Source organism: Musca autumnalis, unplaced genomic scaffold, assembly GCF_047663935.1.
Source record: "Musca autumnalis isolate F117 unplaced genomic scaffold, ASM4766393v1 scaffold_1, whole genome shotgun sequence".
In the NCBI taxonomy this organism is placed as follows: Eukaryota; Metazoa; Arthropoda; class Insecta; order Diptera; family Muscidae; genus Musca; species Musca autumnalis.
The window spans coordinates 212154800-212172946 of NW_027411644.1; the positions used below are offsets into that span (position 1 = coordinate 212154800).

Genomic DNA, 18147 nt, shown 5'->3' on the forward strand with positions numbered 1-18147 from the left:
TTTGTAATCCCTTACTTATTGTCCTATGGGGATCATGACGAAATTGACAATTTTCAGCCCATTGTTGTGCTCTCTCGGCCAGCTCATCATCCCAGACAATTTCACGCATATTCTCCGCAGCCGGTTGGCCGGGATAGCGGCCAGTGGCCACCGTTTGCCTTAATCTATTGTGTTCTTTTAAAATGATTTCTTTCTCTTCTTCGGTAATACCGGCAACTGTAAATAAAAGAGATAGATAGAGAAATTTATTATTAGAAACTGGTTTGGTTAAATTTAAAATTCAATTAGAAACTGAAACTAGGCTAAAAGTTTGTCCGACTAACTGGTAGAAGAAAAACAATCACAATATTGATTGGTTTTTAACGCAAAAACCTGAAATATGTCGTGTGTCTTTGGTACTTGGAGATTGAGTCATTTCTATTTCTGGTTTTCTTGTTGCCAAAGTCTTACCTGTTTTTTGTCTTCCTCTAATCTTATGGCTTAAAATTTCAATACAAATTTGACAACACGATTTTATCTATGAATTTGAATATATAATAACATTGAGTAGTTATTTTAAAAAATCGAACGATCGATTTGCTAAAAAAAACCTGAAACATATATTTTGTGAGATTTGAAATTTCATTTTGTATATGCCTTTAGGCCTCATCTTGGCATGATTTAATTTATAATAAATTCAAGAAAGTATTTCATAAACATAAATAAGAGAGGCTAATGTTTTTTTTTTTTGTAAATTTTATTAGTTTATTTATAATTATGACAGACGTCATCGGCTTGTAATGTTAAACACATTTCAATTTTGAACCGTTAGGTGACGAATGTAGAGTAGACTCTAGGTTCTGATCAGTAAAGTAATGGGATTATATTATAATGACTTTAATGGGTTTACGAGTGACGCATGTGGTGGGTATATTAACATAGAGTCCATACGATTCGAAATCTTCTTAAAAATCCAATCTAATATGTAAATAGCCTTTTGAAAAAGTTTTCTCTTAAATACATGAAGCACTGCCTCATTAAAATTTTTAAACACCATGACTCATGCCTTAGCTTTGTTTATCTTGTTTTTACAGATACGGATATCGTGCAAAAGTTTTGGAGAGAAAACATTTCCAAGCTGTTTGTATTCCGCTATAGTGATGGTAAACATCCCAGAAAATGGTATTGAATGCATTCCGCCTAGACAGAATGATGTCAAGACAGCAATAAGCCGGTTGAAGAATAACAAGTCAAAACGGCGTTAAGTTCCGCCAGGCCGAACTTGTTATATGCTCCACCACCTTCGGTCTCTTCGTTCAGCGGAATCAGGATTTCATCAGGATTTTTGCTCGGTAAGTGAGTGATTGATCCCGATTAATCAATTAATCCTAATTAATATAATTTATCTCATCTAAATGGAAGAAGATTCCCTGCCGATGTACTTCCTGAGATAATTCATCGATCAGCTGGTTGTGAAGGTGGGAGCCTTTTTGACCAAGGGTTCCATTATCAATAGCATCCCGCCCAAAAGGCTAGTTTTATCGGCTGCGGCCGATGGTCGATTTATTGGTGCATCAGATGGTTCTGGCTTCAATGATTATTTTGCTTTCTCACTAAAGTATCTATGTCCTCTGAGTGAAGAGACAGGAGAGGAACCTCATGTCGTCTTTGAAGCCGCCTCAACCTTAGTTTAATCGTTTCTTAAAGCTGTTTTAGATTGAGAAATAAGTCTCTTCCGCGTCGCCAGAAAACTCCTATGGTCAATGAAATAATTACGCCTTTAGACCTAGTAAATCCACCATTGACCTGATCTTCAGCTTGTGGAAAATTTGGAGAATAGCCCAGAGAAGCTGAGCGACAGCTTTTATAGTCTTTAATATGGGCTCGATACCCAATGCCAATGCCATTGGATAATGTTAACGACATTTCCTGAGTATTTCAGCCATGTAAAACTTCTCTACAATTGGTGTCTTAAGATATGCCTTTAGGGCTCGTCGATAAACACATAATTAAGCTAATATGAAGGGGATGCTCTTAATGATATGAGTGGAGTCTCTCAAGTCCCTTTTGGGAAGTTTATGGAACAATTATTTTTATAAGGCTGCCTTCAAGAGCCCTACATATACATACAAATAAATAACAAGCCCGCTTCGCAAAGCCGCATTAGGCTTTGTAAAACGACATCTTTAACATCTACTGGAAAAGTTGATACGGAAGTGAATCGAAAATTTCGAGGTAGTATTTTTCTGGATACCCTATAAAATTAATATGAAGTCCTTTTAGGTCCTGTCGTCAAATTGAAATGGTGTAAAAAATGTATTTGCACACACAATATCAACATCGGTGGCATTTAAAACATCAACAATGATTTTAATCAGCATTGTTCCCTGGCACTCTTAACTGGTCAAAAAAACTGCCTACAGACCACCTAGTGTAGTAAAAATATAAAAGCAACAACAACAAATAACTGCTTGACAAATTGATCATAAAATATACGATTAATTTCCTCATTGAAGAGAAAAACAAAAAAATTAACCTACCATGTAGTTGAGAGTCATGATGTATTTAAAGGTTAATTTACATATTACAGGTCCGGAACGGTGGGGAAGGTAAAAGAAAGGGCCCCATTAAAAAGGGTTAGACATGCTTACAGCGTATTTAGTTCAAATAGGGTTTTGCAGATTAGTGTGCTGTCCCGTACACAAAAAAAAAACTTGTAAAACTATTTTAGGGTCAAATATGGTTTTGTAGTTTAGTGTGTTGTCCCGTACAATTTTAAAAATACCTAAAATATGCAGTATATTCCTGTAGGTTCCGTGACGGGGGAGGCCACTTTCGAAAATTGTAACCACTGCATATTTGAAAATATCCTTGAATTACCTTTGCTAATAAAGGCCCAAAAAAACTACATGACAAAAACCTATCTGACAAATACCACCCTGAACCAACTCATTGATCCTGCTTATTAAACATGTATGTATGTACATCTCTTGCGGTATGTGTAACTACATCGATCGACCATTAATTAAAGGAACAAGCTTTTAGTGCAAAAATAAGCGGTGCTTTACAATCACTAACGATGAACATTAATTTAATGGCTTTTAAGAAATCAACAAAAAACGAAGACAGATACAATGATAACAAAAACAACAATTATAAACAAAAAACCGCACAGCTATCTGATCTGATCACAATTCATCATTAGGACGACAGTCAAACATAAACACCAATTGATCAACTTTTTATTGGGATTGTTGTTGGTGGTGGAGAGAGGGGAAGACAATAAAAACTTGCCGGCCATTAACAACAGCAAAAAGAATGAAAAAAAAAACGCCAACAAGTCTACAAGAGTAGGAAGGAAATCAGTTAAACGGTGAATGTCCACTGCATTTAAGTTTTACAAACAAAAGACTTAAGAGCCATCCATGGATCTGCTGCGACGTTTTCTTTCGAAGTAAATTAATCTTATTTTTTTCCTTTTCACCAATCGTATAGAAGATACAATGTATGGAAGATACATATTTTGTTTGTTTGTTTTTTGTTGTTGTGATTATTGCGAAAAGTTTAACAAGTGTTTCAGCAACAGCTTAAAACAAGATGAAATCCAAACATCAAAAAAAAAAAAAAAAAAAAAAAACGCCAACTACAGCCGCCGCCAACAAAGTAATCTTGTTTAACTGGAGTTATAGCGGTGTTTTCGTCGGTTGCGTTATTTTGAAACAGGGGAAGAAACGAAAAACCTTGATTTTTATTTTCATTAGCATGCTCGAAAATACTAGAAAAACATTAAGACATTTGTTGTCGTCGTCATGTTCATTGTTGTTGGTTTATATTTGTTGTGATAACATCTATGAAGAGGCAAGGGGCAACATGCAGCTCGATGCAGCCTTTTGTACAGGCATATACATACGTATATTTCCCAGGAATATTCCCAAAGGCATTAGCTAGACTTCTAACACATCTATGAGAAGAACCCAATTCATATTAGAGGTGTGGCTTTTTGTGAAAGTTATAAGACTTGACACTTTTTTAAGCGTTTTTGGATATACAAGAGCTACTACACACCTACCCGAAAAAAGTTTTGTTCTCATTGGATCCAGCGTAATTTGACTTGAGCCAATGTCTTGTTTAACAGATCGATTGGTATAAAGAAATTTTGAAAAAATGCAATGACGGGGCTTCAAAGGACGTTTATAAGATCGTCACAGGTGACGAATTATGAATCTATGCATACGAGTGGTTCTTCGAAGACTAAAGTGGGGCAATCTACTTCCCGGAGTGGACCGATCTTTCTAGTTCCTTTTTCCAATAGGATCTCCTTAATATAGTTCCATAGTTCCAAATAGTTCCGAGGTCGATAAAGTTAAATGAATCTTTCTCTTTCGTCGTTCTTTTTATATCCTTCGCTCCAAATAGTTCCGAGAGTTAAGTAGTTATTTTTTTTGTTTTCATCTTTTGGTGGATGAATTGACATAAAAATAAATTAATTTAAGCGATGTAACGAGCACGTTTATTTAACAATGTGGCCGCATCTGAATGATTAAGGGATCGAAGGTGAAAGATCGAAGTGAGTGTGGAATTAAATGAAGAAAATGAATTATACAAATGAAAGGAATTATATGCACGACTGGAACTATATGTACTAAAGGAACTATATAAATGTAAGAGCCGGATATAGTTCCAATAGTTCCTTGTCCGGAATAGTTCCTTGGAACTAGTTCGTTCCGGAACTACACAACTCTATCGAAGACGAGCCAAATCCATCGAAAGTTGTTCGTGAAAGAAGCACTTCGAAGCAAATGGTCTTCTGTTTCCTGGGCAAAACTGGTCTTGTTGCGACTGTTCCGCTTCAGCAACATAGGACGGTCAATTATGAGTGGTACACCATAATTTATTTGCCTGAAGTCTTCGGAGAAATTCGAAAAACAAACAAGAGAAGACTAATCATTGTGCACCATGACAATGCGAGCTTGCACTCGTGGACCCTAACCAACACATTTTTGACCAGACAAAACGTGGAACAGGCCCGACTTGGCACTTAATGACTTTTTTTATTGCCGCACATTAAGAGAACGAAAGCATGGTCAACGATTTTCGTCGCCGGAAGATGCTGTTGAAGCGTTCAAAAACCATGTTTTGGAGGTGTCTCGTTCGGAGTGAAAAAAGTGCTTCAACAATGGGTTTGAATTTATTAATTTAATTTATTTATTTAATTTATTAATTTAATTTATTAATTTAATTAATTTAATTTTTTTATTAATTTATTAATTCATTAATTAATTAATTAATTAATTAATTTATTTATTTTATTTATTTATTTATTTATTTATTTATTTATTTATTTATTTATTTATTTATTTATTTATTTATTTATTTATTTATTTATTTATTTATTTATTTATTTATTTATTTATTTATTTATTTATTTATTTATTTATTTATTTATTTATTTATTTATTTATTTATTTATTTATTTATTTATTTATTTATTTATTTATTTATTTATTTATTTATTTATTTATTTATTTATTTATTTATTTATTTATTTATTTATTTATTTATTTATTTATTTATTTATTTATTTATTTATTTATTTATTTATTTATTTATTTTATTATTTATTTATGTATTTATTATTTATTTATGTATTTATTTATATATTTATTTATTTATTTATTTATTTATTTATTTATTTATTTATTTATTTATTTATTTATTTATTTATTTATTTATTTATTTATTTATTTATTTATTTATTTATTTATTTATTTATTTATTTATTTATTTATTTATTTATTTATTTATTTATTTATTTATTTATTTATTTATTTATTTATTTATTTATTTATTTATTTATTTATTTATTTATTTATTTATTTATTTATTTATTTATTTATTTATTTATTTATTTATCTATTTATTTATATATTAATTTATTACTTTTTATTTATCTATTTTTTTATATATTAAATTATTTATTTATTTAAATTTTAAAAACGTGTTTTTTTCGCAGCTAAATTTTTTTAGATGTGAGAAGCTTTGAGTTAATTAGCGATATATACTTTATAGGGTGGCAAATGTCGCAACAATCTTAATTTACCCTTTGTACTATGCTGGAGGGTCTAGAAACAATGGCATAAAAGGACTTCATTTTGTAACGATTTCTTTTCGCCAAAAAAAGCCGTAAAACATTGTTCATGATTTAATAAGTTATGTTTTCCGCAAATTGGGCAATTAAAAATCTGATGTCCAAGAGAGAGATAGTTGGCATGCGAACATAATTAAATTAATTAATTTTATGAACACATAAAACTAGTCAACTGTTATTCATGAGAATTTCTAACGAGATGCCCGATCACCAAGCCAAAAGGTGTGAGTGTAAGTTTGTTGCTTAAGTCTTTTGTTGTCATTAACAACAGCTACAAAAAGAGGTTATTTACACTCTCCATGCGCTTACGACTACCTTTTCTATTATATGTTTACCTTTATGCCAAGAATGTGCAGACATGTCAATACACCAAGAAGAGCCTTCATTATACCACAAATTGACTGAATGACTGACATTGTGTCAAAACAGCATGTAAAACATAAAACAGAATGAACGTCTTTTTCTCCCTACCTTTCTTTATTTTACTACATTGTGGTTTATTGGATATCTTGCCATCTAGGCTTTGTTATTTGCCTCTACACATGGGTGTGTTCCGTGGTGTAATTTGTTTACTATTTGCCGTCAATTTTTTTTACTGTTTTGGCAGAATTTTTTTACTTTGAAGTGTTAATTTTTGTTTATCTTAATTAACATGACCTAACTTACAAGCCATAAAATGGCATACGGTTTTACATGTTTGTTGTTGGTTGTTGTTTTTTTCGTTTTGTCTTTGAAGTTGAATAACCCTTGCTCAGTGTTAAAAAAAAAAACAGCAAAATTCATTCACTAAAAATCATGTAAATAATAATAGAGTTCAACAAAATCAAATTCATTTTAAATCGTATTTAGGTTTACATCTTCATATCTAAAAAAAAAAAGTTGTTTCCTTTAACGAAATGAAACCTTTACGTGACAGCCAAACAGAAAAGATTAAAGATTAATTTCAAAATAATCACCATTATCGTTGTCCAAGAAACAGAAATTACTGCTTATCGAACAAAGAACCCTTTATGTTCGTTCTTTTTTTTTTGTAATTTTTGTTTCCCTTGATTGCAATCTCATTGACGTCATCAAGTCTATTTAGTTATCCAACATATATGTGATGTGGATAAAAGATCCCGACAATTTTGGCTTAAGGCTTTAAATCATCAACACGTTTTATTTTTGGATTCTGTTTTAAATTTTATATGAGGCGTTACTCTTTTATAGCCAATACCGTCAATTTAAATAATTATTTTCAACTAAATAGAGTTGGATTAAGAAGCACGACGACGACGAAGAAGAAAAAAAAATGAAAACTAAAATGTTAATATTCAGAATATTGACTTGTTTTAAAATTAAACGGTACAACACAACGGTTGTAAAGAAGGTACTGGGCATGTACCCCACAGTAAATTTTAAAAAGGGAAGGAGGTCCTGAAATATTTTCGGCATTTAGGCCTTGTGATCGAGTTGAAGGAAGGCGTTATGGACAACCCAAAGGAATAGGACACATAAAGGGTGCTTTTATAGACCCTTTTTGAAAGAAAGGGTGTTTCTATGGACCCTTTCTGAAAAAAGGGGTGCTTCTATGGTCCCTATCTAAAAGAAAGGGTGCTTCTATGGCCCTTTTCTGAAAGAAAGTGTTCTTCTATGGACCATTTCTGAAAGAAAGGGTGCTTCTATGGACCATTTCTGAAAGAAAGGGTGCTTCTATGGACCCTTTCTAAATAAAAGGGTGCTTCTATGGACCCTTTCTAAATAAAAGGGTGCTTCTATGGACCCTTTCTAAATAAAAGGGTGCTTCTATCGACCCTTTTGAAAGAAATAGTGCTTCTTTGGACCCTTTCTGAGAAAAAGGGTGCTTCTATGGTCCCTTTCTAAAAGAAAGGGTGCTTCTATGGACCCTTTCTGAAAGAAAGGGTGGTTCTATGGACACTTTCTGAAAGAAATTGTGCTTCTATGGACCCTTTCTGAAAGAAAGGGTGCTCCTATGGACGCTTTATAAAAGAAAGGGTGCTTCTATGAACCCTTTCTAAAAGAAAGGGTGCTTCTTTGTACCCTTTCTAAAAGGAATGGTGCTTCTATGGACCCTTTCTGAAAGAAAGGTTGCTTCTATGTACCTTTTTTAAAGAAATGGTGCATCTATGGACTCTTTCTGAAAGAAAGGGTGCTTCTATGGAGACTTTTGGGAAGATAGGGTGCTTCTATGGAGCCTTTTGGAAAGATAGGGTGCTTCTATGGACCATTTCTAAAAGAAAGGCTGATTCTATGGACCATTTCTAAAAGAAAGGCTGCTTCTATGGACCATTTCTAAAAGAAAGGGTGCTTCTATGGACCATTTCTAAAAGAAAGGGTGCTTCTATGGACCGTCTCTGAAAGAAAGGGTGCTTCTATGGACCCTTTCTCAAAGAAAGGGTGCTTCTGTGGACCCTTTCTAAAAGAAATTGTGCTTCTTTGGACCCTTTCTAAAAGAAATTGTGCTTCTGTGGACCCTTTCTGAGAAGAAGCACCCGATGAACCCTTTCTAAAAGAAATGGTGCTTCTATGGACCATTTCTGAAAGAAATTGTGCTTCTATGAACCATTTCTGAAAGAAAGGGTGCTTCTATGGACCCTTTCTAAATAAAAGGGTGCTTCTATTGACCCTTTTGAAAGAAATAGTGCTTCTTTGGACCCTTTCTGAGAAAAAGGGATCTGCTATAGACCCTTTCTGAAAGAAAGGGTGCTCCTATGGACCCTTTATAAAAGAAAGGGTGCTCCTTATGGACCCTTTCTAAAAGAAAGGGTGCTTCTATGAACCCTTTCTCAAAGAAAGGGTGCTTCTTTGGATCCTTTCTAAAAGGAATGGTGCTTCTATGGACCCTTTCTAAAAGAAAGGGTGCTCCTTATGAACCCTTTCTAAAAGAAAGGGTGCTTCTATGAACCCTTTCTCAAAGAAAGGGTGCTTCTTTGGACCCTTTCTGAAAGGAATGGTGCTTCTATGGACCCTTTCTGAAAGAAAGGTTGCTTCTATGTACCCTTTCTAAAAGGAAAGGGTGCTTCTATGGACCCTTTTGAAAGAAAGGTTGCTTCTATGGACCCTTTTAAAAGAAAGGGTGCTTCTATGGACCCTTTCTGAAAGAAAGGGTGCTTCTACGGACCCTTTTAAAAGAAAGGGTGCTTCTATGGATCATTTCTGAAAGAAAGGGTGCTTCTATGGACCCTTTCTGAAAGAAAGGGTGCTTCTATGGACCCTTTCTGAAAGAAAGGGTGCTTCTATGGACCCTTTCTGAAAGAAAGGGTGCTTCTATGGACCCTTTCTGAAAGAAAGGGTGCTTCTATGGACCCTTTCAGAATAGTAAATGGCCTTCTATGGAGCCTTTCTAAAAGAAGTTGTGTTTCTAGGGACCCTTTCTGAAAGAAATTGTGTTTCTATGGACCCTTTCTGAAAGAAATGGTGCTTCTATGGAGCCTTTCTGAAAGAAAGGGTGCTTCTATGGACCCTTTATAAAAGAAAAGGGTGTTTCTATGGACCCTTTTTAAAAGAAAGGGTGCTTCTATGGACCCTTCCTGAAAGAAATGGTGCTTCTATGGACCCTTTCTTAAAGAAAGGGTGCTTCTATGGGCCCATTCTGAAAGAAAGGGTGCTTCTATGGGCCCATTCTGAAAGAAAGGGTGCTTCTATGGGTCCTTTCTAAAAGTTTTAAAGTTTTTAAACGAATCGCCTGTTATTTGACATTTTAAGTTGCCAGTGGTCACGAAATTTGTTCATCAAAAATTGTCAACACAGGTCCATGTTTTGGTATAGCTCCCCCACATAAAGGTACCTCCCGACTTTTGGTATTTTGAGGGTTTAAGCTGCAGCTTTTGACTGAACTACCGTTAATTTGACATTTGAGACTCGCTGTAGTCAAAAATTTGTTCACTAAAAATTGCCAAGAGGGGTCCATGTTTTTATATAGCCCCCACATAAGGGAACCATCCGATTTTCGGTGTTTTGAGGGTTTTAGCTACATTTTTAATCGAAATTAATTGTTATTGGCATATGAGTTGTAACAAAACTTCTTCAATGAAAATTGTCAACATAGGACCATAGTTTGGTATAGAGCCCATATAACGATACCTCCCGATTTTCGATATTTTAAGAGTTTTAGCTACATTTTTGACCGAACTACCTTAATTTGATATTTGAGATCCCCTGTAGTAACAAAAATTCTTCACTAAAATTTGTCAAGATTATTTCAAGGATTTTTTCGTTATTTCAAGGATTGTAGCTACATTTTCAGACCGAATTAGCTGTAATTGGCATTTGGATTTTCTAGTAGTCAAAACAATTCTTACCAGAAACTGTGGACATAAGATCACATTTTGCAATGACTCCAATATAACGGTAGCACCCGACTTCAGGTATGTTTTTTTTCAATAATTTCATTTCGGTAGCACCCGACTTCAGATATTTTTTTTCAATCATTTTATTTAATTTTCGATTTTCGGTCCAAATTTGCTGTAATTGCTAATTAGAATTCACAGCGGTCAGTTCCTAATTATTTTATTTTACTTCACAATATTTCATGGTGGAGGGTATAAAATGTTCCACTCCTGTTATTGTTTTATTGTGTACAGTCATGGGCTGAGGCTAAGACCACCTGTCCCTTATTGTAGGGTACCCAAAACGGTTGGTCTCTGTTAAATCTTTGATTTCCTTTATAAACATCTTTTCTTTTTTAATGAAAAGCGATTACATCTTCTTCTTCCTCTCCATTTACTTGAAGCCAAGTCAATATTCCTTACCGACCATGTTTCAGCACAGAATGGTTGTACTTAAACGTGAGAACATTTAAATTTAATATGTTTCTGATTGCTCATCTTTTTGGTGGTCGTTAAGTTGAACGGACAGCCCAACATTGAATCCCAGTGGACAAGGGAACATTGTGATGAGGAACATTTAGTCTAAACGGCTTTACATGTTTCAATTTTGATATCAAGTCAATGAGACTAAGAAAAGGTGATTATATTTCTGTTCCGTTTAATTTTTTTTGGCGGAATACCAAGAATTTACAGTTTCATTATGTTGTACTTGACCCTGATCCTGGCTGTATGGATGGCAGGCATGTATACAGACAATGATTCAACAATTGTGGACGATATTCTTAAGCGCTCTACTGCTTTTTGGGCTGGGGATTTAATTAACCAAGGAATTGAAATGTTTTCCTTTATTAAAAAAGCAAAGCCAGCGTTTAGAGCATCACCCATAAACATTAATTGTTCGCATAGCCCTTTAAAGTTTAACAAGCGTGTGTTTGGCAATGTCACCTTAATCAGCTTAAAAAGGGGTGTAACATGAAATCCATATGCCAATTACACAGTCATTAAGGATTTCGTTCTTCTTCTTCTGCTGCTTAATTAGCATACAAACAGATAGGACTGCAGCCAGCTGCCCCAAGCCACAATTGGCTTCTTCCTCCATTGGCTAAGCCCATCAATAAATGGCGTCAACACTTTACCTTTACAACTGGACAATCATTTAATTTGATATATTTACATTCATTAAAATGACACTAAATGCCAATAACAACAAAATAAAACAAAAACCTTTAAGCCGAACATGACAAAACGCCAGATAAATCACCAAGATTGATAAGCTGGCGGCTTGGGTTTCATGTTCCAGCAACGGCTTAGTCCTGGATTGAAAAAAAACGAAAACGAAACTGACACACACGCAGAATCCCAAAACCCAAAGTGAATGGCAAGAGCTTTACCTTACGGTCGCCTAAAGGTCTGACACCAACCACAGCATTGCTTTGACATTAATAGGTTCTGTTTTAAGGAAGAGGGGAGGGGGTTTTAAGGTATCTTTCTTGTTGTTGGCCAACAACTCGTGCTAATAATGCAATTAAAGCCTCTCACACCAATAATATTCGGTTATAAAAAAAATTGTCTGGGTGATAAACGATGCTAAGGCAAAGTGAAGTGAAGAGGGGTAGAGTAAAACAAAAAACCGCAATTTTAAGATAACCAACTGCCGGCTAGCTACGAAAAAATATCTAAAGCCATAATAAATGATGACATTTATAACAAACTAAATACGAATAAAAGGTGACATTCTTTTTTTAAAGAAGCTTCATCTTCAGAAGTCATTTGCAAAAATATATTTCCTGAAATTTATTAAATGCGAAAGAGATTGCAAATAAACAAAGAAGCGAAAGATGCACAAAGAACAGTTTTGTTCCATGGGATTATGGAATAATTCTTTTTAAAAGGTTCTTCTTCCTCTTTTTAAGGATGGAAAAAAGAAGTTTTCTTGGGGATGAAGATGCAAAAAAATCAGCACTCCCGTTGGTTTATGTATGGAGGAGGGATGGGGGTGGCTATATGGTGTATTCCACACAGGTTCACCCACCACAATAAAATTACAATGAGTTTGTAATCCGGTATGACAGTCGATCTCAATATGAAATAGAAAGGATTATTTTCCGTAGATATAGAAACCTTGGCGCATGGGGTCCTAAGTATGGATATGCACCTAAAATGTTCTTGAAAACAATACTTTTACATTTAATCGTGAGTTGGTAGTTAAAACGCTACAACAGCAGGTAATATTATAAGTTTAAAAGTTTAAATTATTTTGGGGTTACCCTGGAGCTAAAAAAACACTATTTAAAACTTAAAGCTTTACGGAGCAAAACATTGAACTTCCAGCATATATGTATATGACCAACCAACAAAACTTCTGATATTTATTGAAAAACTGGTGTGCAACAATTTTCCTGCTGAGGACATTGGAAACCCAAACCCATGTCAGTCAGTAATCCAAAAGGCAGTCTACAAGGAATCTGCTCGTTTGAAATAGTACTTTGTAATCACGCTTTTTCTGGAGAAGTGGAGCACACACGCAGAGAAAAACTATGTTTCACTTTTGTTGGAACAACAATACTACTCCATTGCGCTCATCCTCCAATCACCTATCCCAACATAAGGAATACCATAAAACCACAACAAATATGAAAAGATAACACGAATTATACAACCAAAACACTTCTCAGATTGTGGTGTAACTCAACTATCAAATTACAAAGAAGAATGAAAAGAAGCAAATAAAAACACGAATCTCATGGTGTACATGCACAAAAAAGAACAAAGATAAAAAAGAAAAACAAAGATAAGGGGAACTCATACAAACAAATCTCATCAATTTTTTTTTTCACCACGGCATCGAATACCGAGAGAATAGAATAAAATTGTCGAAGAAAAGAGAATAATATTGTCCAGCAGACAAAAACTATTGTTGGATATGACAACATCTATTGTTGGATATGACAAAAACAATTGTTGTAATTAACAAAAACGATTGTTGCACTCACAATACTACATGGGGAATCTAACAATATCTTTACAATACATGTTTTGCTCTTCGATAAATGGCAAAGCTCAAATTGATAAATGGCAAAGCTCAAACAATTACAGAAGGACTCCAGAATGTGGGTTCATCACGTGGCGATCAATAGGGAAACGTGAATACCAGTTTTTTATAGAAGATCGTGATGTCTTCTTGTAGAAGACCATATGTTCTTCTTGTCCATGAGATCTTCTAGTAGAAGATCATGATGTCTACTTATAGGTGATCATGCGAACTTCTTTTGGAAGACCATGAGGTTTTCTTGTATAAGGAAATGAGGACTACTTATAGAAGACCATGAGGACTTCTTATAGTAGACCATGAGGCTTTCTTGTAGAAAACCATGAGTTCTTCTCGACCATGAGATCTTCTGGTAGAAGATCATGAGATGTTCTTATAGAAGACCGTGAGCTCTTCTTGTAGAAACCCCTGTGGTCTTTTGTAGAAGATCATGAGGTCCAATTATAGAAGACCGTGAGTTTTTCTTATTGAAGACCATGATGTCTTCTTATTGAAGACCATGAAGTTTTTTTTTATAGAAGACCACGAAATCTTCTTACAGAAAACCGTTTCATAAGGCAATGAAGAAGGTATCCACCATGTATTTTGTTTTTTGTAGAAGACCATGAGGTCCTATTATAGAAGACCATGATGTCTTCATATTGAAGACCATAAAGTCTATGGGTTTGAAAAAATATGCTACTTTTGTCTGCAGGCAGGTTAAGTTCGAAGATAGGTTATAATGGTCCCCATTTTGATATAACCTCCATATTACTGTACGGCCCGGTCTCAGGTATTTTGAAGTTTTTAGCTGCATTTGCTGAGTAAATTAGCTACAAATTGGTATTTCGGATTCCTAGTGGCCAAAAAACTTATCTAACAAAAAATTGTAGACATAGGTCCATATTTTGGAATAGCCCCCATATAGATGTACAGCCCCATTTGAGGTATTTTGAAGTTGCTAGCTACATTATCAGAACGAATTCGTTGTAATTTGGCATTTGGAATTTTTAGTGGAGAAGGTTGAGATTCTCGGTGGCCACAAAACTGCTACACTAAACATTGTTAACATAGATCCTACCTCCCGATTTCAGGTATTTTGAGGTTTTTAGCTGCATTATTTGCCTGAACTAGCTGTAATTTGGCATTTGAGGTGGTTAAATTTTTTTTTCTCATAAAACGGTACCTCCGATTTTAGGAATTTTGAGAACTTTAACTGCATTATTAATCCGAACTAGCTGTAATTTGACATTTGAGGTGGTTAAAAATCTTTTTCACCAAAAATTTTCATCATGGATCCATATTTTGGTATAGCCTCCATAAAACGGTACCTCCCGATTTTTGGTATTTTGCGGATTTTAGCTGCATTTTTTGTCCAAACTACCTGTAATTTGATATTCGGTTTCGAGTGGCCACAAATTTTATCCACAAAAAAATTTCGACGTGATTCCACGGTTTGCTATGGCCCCCATATAACGGTACCTCCCGACTTTGGCTATTTTTAGGGTTTTATTGCATTTTTTGTCCGAACTACGTGTAATTCGTGAGGTTCCCTGTTGTCCCAAGACTTATCCACCAAAATTTGTCAACATAGGTACATATTTTGGTATAGTGCCCATATAACGGTATCTCCGGATTTTAGGTATTTTGAAGATTTTTGCTGCATTTTTTGACCAAAGTACGGTTAATTCGACATTTGAGGTTCATGGTGACCAAAAAAAACTTCTCCACCAAAAATTGTCAATATAGGTTTCTTTTGTGGGTATTGTCCCCATGTAAGGGTACCTACGGATGTAATTTATTGAGTTGTGTACTTCCGGAACGAACTAGTTCCAAGAAACTATTCCGGACAAGGAACTATTTCCAGTTATTGGGTGTATATAGTTCCTCTAGTTCATGTAGTTCCTTTCGAGCTTCTAGTTCCTTTTACGATGCTGTTTATTCGCTGCAATTCATTTCTTTTCATGACAATTGATCCACCAAACCCTGAAAACATTTGGGTCTTGGAGCTATTTGTAACGAAAAAAGCTTCTCTTTCATCGCTTTTCCGTTACAAATAGCTCCGAGACCCAAATGTTTTCAGGGTTTGGTGGATGAATTGTTTGATTTGTTGAACTATATCTGTCTCGGAACTATGTATTTGTAACTATGGCACTGTATTAAGGAACTAGTTCCTTTTGGGAAAAGGAACTAGAAAGATCGATCCATTCCGGGAACCAGATTGCCCAACTGTGGTAATTTGACATTTGAGGTTCCTAGTGGTCACAAAACTTCTCCACCAAACATTGTTGACATAGGTGTATATTTTGGAATTGCCCCCCTATAATGATATCTCCCGGTTTCAGATATTTTCAAGTTTTTAGGTGACCGAATTAGTTAAAATTAGGTATTTGGGGTTCACAGAGTTAAAAATTGTGGGTATTGGCACTTTCGTAACAGAAAGAAATCTAATTTTTCCATATAAGTTACGAATATTTTATGACGGAGGCTATAAAAATTCGCCTTTATACTTGGTTGTCTTCTTTCTATAGGCTGAGGCGACTGACTAGTTTTTTTTTTGTTATGGTATATATATTTGACCTAAATCTTCAGCTAATCTATAAATAGTTAACTGTCATTAATCATTAAGTTAAACTTTTGTCAAACAACTGTCTCAACTGAATGTGCTCTAACATGGTAACAGCTTGTAATATTACCACTTAAAAACAAAACGAAAAAACAATTAAATTTTTTAAAAAAATGAACATTAATCAAAAATTGCGGTTGAGGGGGTTCCGATTAGGGAACGACAATGTTTAAAAATAACATAACTCAAATCAATTAAATACTAAATGTTTGAACTATTTTTAGTTTGAAATAATGGAATAATGTTATTAATATTTACCACCAAAAATAAATCATTATCATTGATGATGATCGTCATCATCAACACCTACTGACGTCAATGTATCAATGACCAAGTGGCCTAATGTGGTTAACGACTTACGCACAATTTTCACATCCCATAGAAAAGGGTAGAAAAAAAAACTGTAACACACATTTAAATTCATGTTTTGTCGATCATAAAACAGCCAACAAAAACAACAAAAAAAACATGTGAAAATTAGTTTTGACTTAATTTTATGGTTTTCGAGATTTTAAATGTGGTGACACGAGCACAAAGCTTATGGAAAACAGTTTATTGACATGTTTTTGTTTGTTTTATGACGTCAATGGTTAATATTTTATTTTTTTAGATATGAAAAAGAAGTAAAACGTAAAAAAATTTTGTAAAATAGAAATTTAAATATTATGGCAAAAAAACAAACTATGGAAATTACATGTGTCGCTCGCTCCTAAGGCCTATAATTTTAATGACAGAGGAAATTTTTAATGAAATTTGAGACGTAAATTTCGCATTAAAAAAAAATGTTAATAGGATATTTGCGTTTTTGTTTGTAAATAACGGAATATACAATTAATTTGCCTTTATATATTTTTTTTTAATTTTGGTGGCAGAAATGGAAGACCATAGCTTCGCATGTGGGTCACACATCCTCATCATATTCTGTATTTATATTTTTTTGTATGATTTTTATTCGATCTTTTCTAATGAAACTCTCCTCTTTTCTCTATTTTATTGTTGAAACTGCCTTCAAGAGGCAGTTTATTCTTAAACTTCTTGCTAGACCCTCTTAACACCCAATGACAATTTCCAACCACAATTGAATGGCAATGTTATGGCTATAAGACAAGCCATAAATTAATTCAAACAAATTAAATGAAATTAATATTTCACACTTTAAACGTGCCAACATTTTTTTTTGATTTTTGAAGAGGTTCAAATTGTAATCAACACTAGGTGGTAATAAAAAAATAATCACGAATTCAATTCACACATACACAGACACTGGAATTGAAATTTGTTGTCACCGGATAGGGGGAAGAAGAATAAACTTCATCATTTTGGTATAAACCAAACATAACTGAATCAGGTTACAGATTAAATCTAAACTCAATCAAATCTATAGGAGATTTTGAATATATAAAGGAAGAAAGACATACACACACAAACAAAACAAAAAAAAAAAAAGAAAGAAATCTATAAAAATAAATATAACAAAATGAAATTTAATACTAGAAATTGGTTATCTTCATTGACAATGGATAGATGGACACGTTTTGCATTTGATAAGCAATTTGTTATTGTTAGTGTTTATATTTATATATTTTTATATATCGCTAAAAACTTGTTTCAACAGCATATTAAGAGATTGCATAAAAAAATCGCATTGCCATGGCAAGACCGCCACCGCCCATAATCCACCAGCTATTGAATATTCAAATTGGATTTTATTCCAACTTGTGCATATTGTGAATATCAAATGAGGCGGTATACTTTTTTCTTCTTCTTCGACCAAAATGATATTTTGAAAATATGACCAAATAAACAACAATTTGAACTAATAAATGGTAAAATTTTATTATTATTTTGTATTCCCACATGCCAGCCGGTCGGCCGGCCGGTCTATAGTTGTCATTGTATCAGGTACATAGTAATTGTGGTATTATACGATTTTGCCTGATCAGTAGGAGAATATAAATTTTATGTTTTTTTGGTGGACAAAAGAAAGTTCACTATAAGCGTGTTTCGTCGAGTCGTAGTAAACAAAAATGCTGGGCAG

The 18147-nt window shown here is 34.0% G+C and overlaps 1 protein-coding gene across 1 annotated transcript in view; it reads right to left on the reverse strand.

Moving 5' to 3' along the window:
* Nucleotides 1–18147, reverse strand: part of LOC141389034 (uncharacterized) — a 36016-nt gene that overhangs the window by 6464 nt on the left and 11405 nt on the right. Inside the window, exon 2 of the mRNA XM_073960037.1 lies at nucleotides 16–216. Within this exon, the coding sequence (XP_073816138.1) occupies nucleotides 16–216 (201 nt within the window). The remainder of the gene's footprint in view (nucleotides 1–15; nucleotides 217–18147) is intronic.